At 58.1% G+C, this 2,071-nt stretch overlaps 2 protein-coding genes across 2 annotated transcripts in view; one reads left to right on the forward strand and one right to left on the reverse strand.

Moving 5' to 3' along the window:
- On the forward strand, positions 1 to 467 carry SPRG_05112 (hypothetical protein). The gene is made up of 2 exons (XM_012343720.1): positions 1 to 34; positions 82 to 467. The coding sequence occupies exons 1-2, from the start codon at positions 7 to 9 to the stop codon at positions 405 to 407; spliced, it is 354 nt and encodes a 117-aa protein (XP_012199110.1). The 5' UTR covers positions 1 to 6; the 3' UTR covers positions 408 to 467.
- A 103-nt stretch (positions 468 to 570) lies between these two features.
- SPRG_19854 (hypothetical protein) overlaps positions 571 to 2,071 on the reverse strand; it is a gene marked incomplete at both ends in the record, with an annotated part of 2,844 nt that continues 1,343 nt past the window's right edge. Inside the window, 5 exons of the mRNA XM_012343972.1 lie at positions 571 to 741; positions 1,206 to 1,522; positions 1,566 to 1,707; positions 1,760 to 1,918; positions 1,971 to 2,060. Coding sequence (XP_012199362.1) covers positions 571 to 741; positions 1,206 to 1,522; positions 1,566 to 1,707; positions 1,760 to 1,918; positions 1,971 to 2,060 — 879 coding nt within the window. The remainder of the gene's footprint in view (positions 742 to 1,205; positions 1,523 to 1,565; positions 1,708 to 1,759; positions 1,919 to 1,970; positions 2,061 to 2,071) is intronic.

Raw genomic sequence — 2,071 nt, forward strand, 5'->3', positions numbered from 1 at the left:
GGGCACATGTACTCGCGTCGGTGGGTCTACTACGGTAACACTCGACGGCTTGCCGCATGCGAGTCGACACTCTGCGCATAGTGGCCATCATCGTCAACCTTGTCCTCTGCTTCTCGTGGACACTGGCGCTGATCCCGCCGGACGTCGGGTTCTTTGGCACGCTCCTCTTGGATTTGCAGCCGATTACGCTCTTCATGGAGCCGATGCGCCGCACCATGTGGAGCTGTCTGGCGATGGAGAATGAGCATTTGCGCAACACGTTGGGCTTCCGGAAGGAACACTTTATCCCGCTGCACTTTGACCGGCCGCCCTCGCCCACAGAGCGGAAGCCAACGTACGCGTTCCGGATCGCGGCCTTGAGCGCTGTCGTGCTCTGCCTCAGCGCCGCTGCCATTCTCTTGGGCTAGGGTTGGTAGAAATTGCCAAGAGGAGCTCACTTGACCGACGAAAACGCTCCAACAATCGAGGCTAGACACCCCAACCATGCCTCCTAGACTAGTACTAGTATATGGAGGCGTGGAAATGAACGAACCAAGACAACTCTATTACAATACTACTCCAAATGAGCTATTAGCAACCGTCGCCACCAGCAATCATGAGACACGACGTCGACCCGAACATGGCGAGGATGCTGCACGTGATCGAGTAGACGAGCATGCAGAAGCAGAAGACGAGGACGCCGCCCCCAATGATGGGAAAACGGCCGCCGTTGCGCTGGAGTTCGTGGAGTTGCGTCTTTTGCTTTGGGAGGAAGAAGGAGTGAGGACAAAGCCCGAGTAGTAGATTATGTACGTGTACGCGACTTGGTTGCGCACGTGCTTTGTGTCCGAGATGAATCTGATTGGTCGGTCGTGGCAACACGAGACCTTGGCGCCCGCTGCGCGAACGGCCAATAGCCCTCGAAGCTGACGGCAGCGTCATCAAGCCAATCAATCACAACGTGCCTGCCTCTACGAGCCACCCACTCGACCAATGCCAGGTCGTCTTGCGTCGAGACGATGATGCAGACCCAGACGCGCAAGTTGGTCGTAACCTCGTCGCATGTCGGGACGGCTGCTGCGCCGTGAGTTCTTGGGCTCTATTTGGACGCGCCTTGTCGCTGCGAAGGCTTATGGCCAAGTCAATCAAAGTCAAATGGTGAGAGTATATATCCCAACGTGGTCGTGTTGTTCTGGCCTGCATTATCCTAGCACAATGGCAGCTACGCTGAGACAGAGCAAGCCCGCGCTCAGAGCAGCAATCTTGTACACGTATGTCGTCGCCGAGGCTTTGCCTTCATCAAGAGACGACGGCGGATCCAAGTGCAGCGGGAGCGAGTACGTCGATTGAAAGCCCAGCGTGTTGCGCAGGTGCTCGTTCTTGATCGCGAGGCAGCTCCACATGGCGCGACGCATGGGCTCCATAAACATCATCATGGGCTGCATCGAGAGCAGCAGAGTGCCCAGAGGCGACCCGGCGTCGGGCGGGATCAGCGCCAGTGTCCACGAAAAGCTGAGAACGAGGTCAATTCCGATAGCGACCGCTACGCAAGACTTGAACCATCAACCTTCAAGCAGACGACGTACCATAGTAGACGTGACGACGCGACTTGATGCGGGTCGTGGCTAGAAACTCGTGCCGTGGACGCCGGCCAACGCCCCAGTCCATGACCACGTCCCAGACCCACGAATAGAGCGAACTGCACACGAAAAGGCAGACCCAGACCACCTACGCAGCCCACCGATGAGAACATATATAGACAGCGCGTCCGAGTTCCAACCTGCAGTGAGTTGCTCGGCGCGAGGGGGGAGTAGTACGAGTGGAAGAGCCCGAACAAGATCACGAGCTGCGCCAGTGCGTACTTGAGCGCGTTCGGGAGGCCCGGAAACCACGACCCGAGCTCGTAGCACCGCCGCAAACTCTGGAGAAAGCGCCACCACTACTCGTCGGTATATAGACAACCGCTCTAGCCTCGGTTGAATCAGACGCACCACTGGCACGGCGCAGATGAGCGGGACGGCGACGCGGGTGTAGTACGCATTGCGCGAGCACTCGCTCGGGACGTCGTCGCTCTCGGTAAACTCGCCGGTGG

Source organism: Saprolegnia parasitica (assembly GCF_000151545.1).
Source record: "Saprolegnia parasitica CBS 223.65 unplaced genomic scaffold supercont2.15, whole genome shotgun sequence".
Lineage (NCBI taxonomy): Eukaryota > Oomycota > Saprolegniomycetes > Saprolegniales > Saprolegniaceae > Saprolegnia > Saprolegnia parasitica.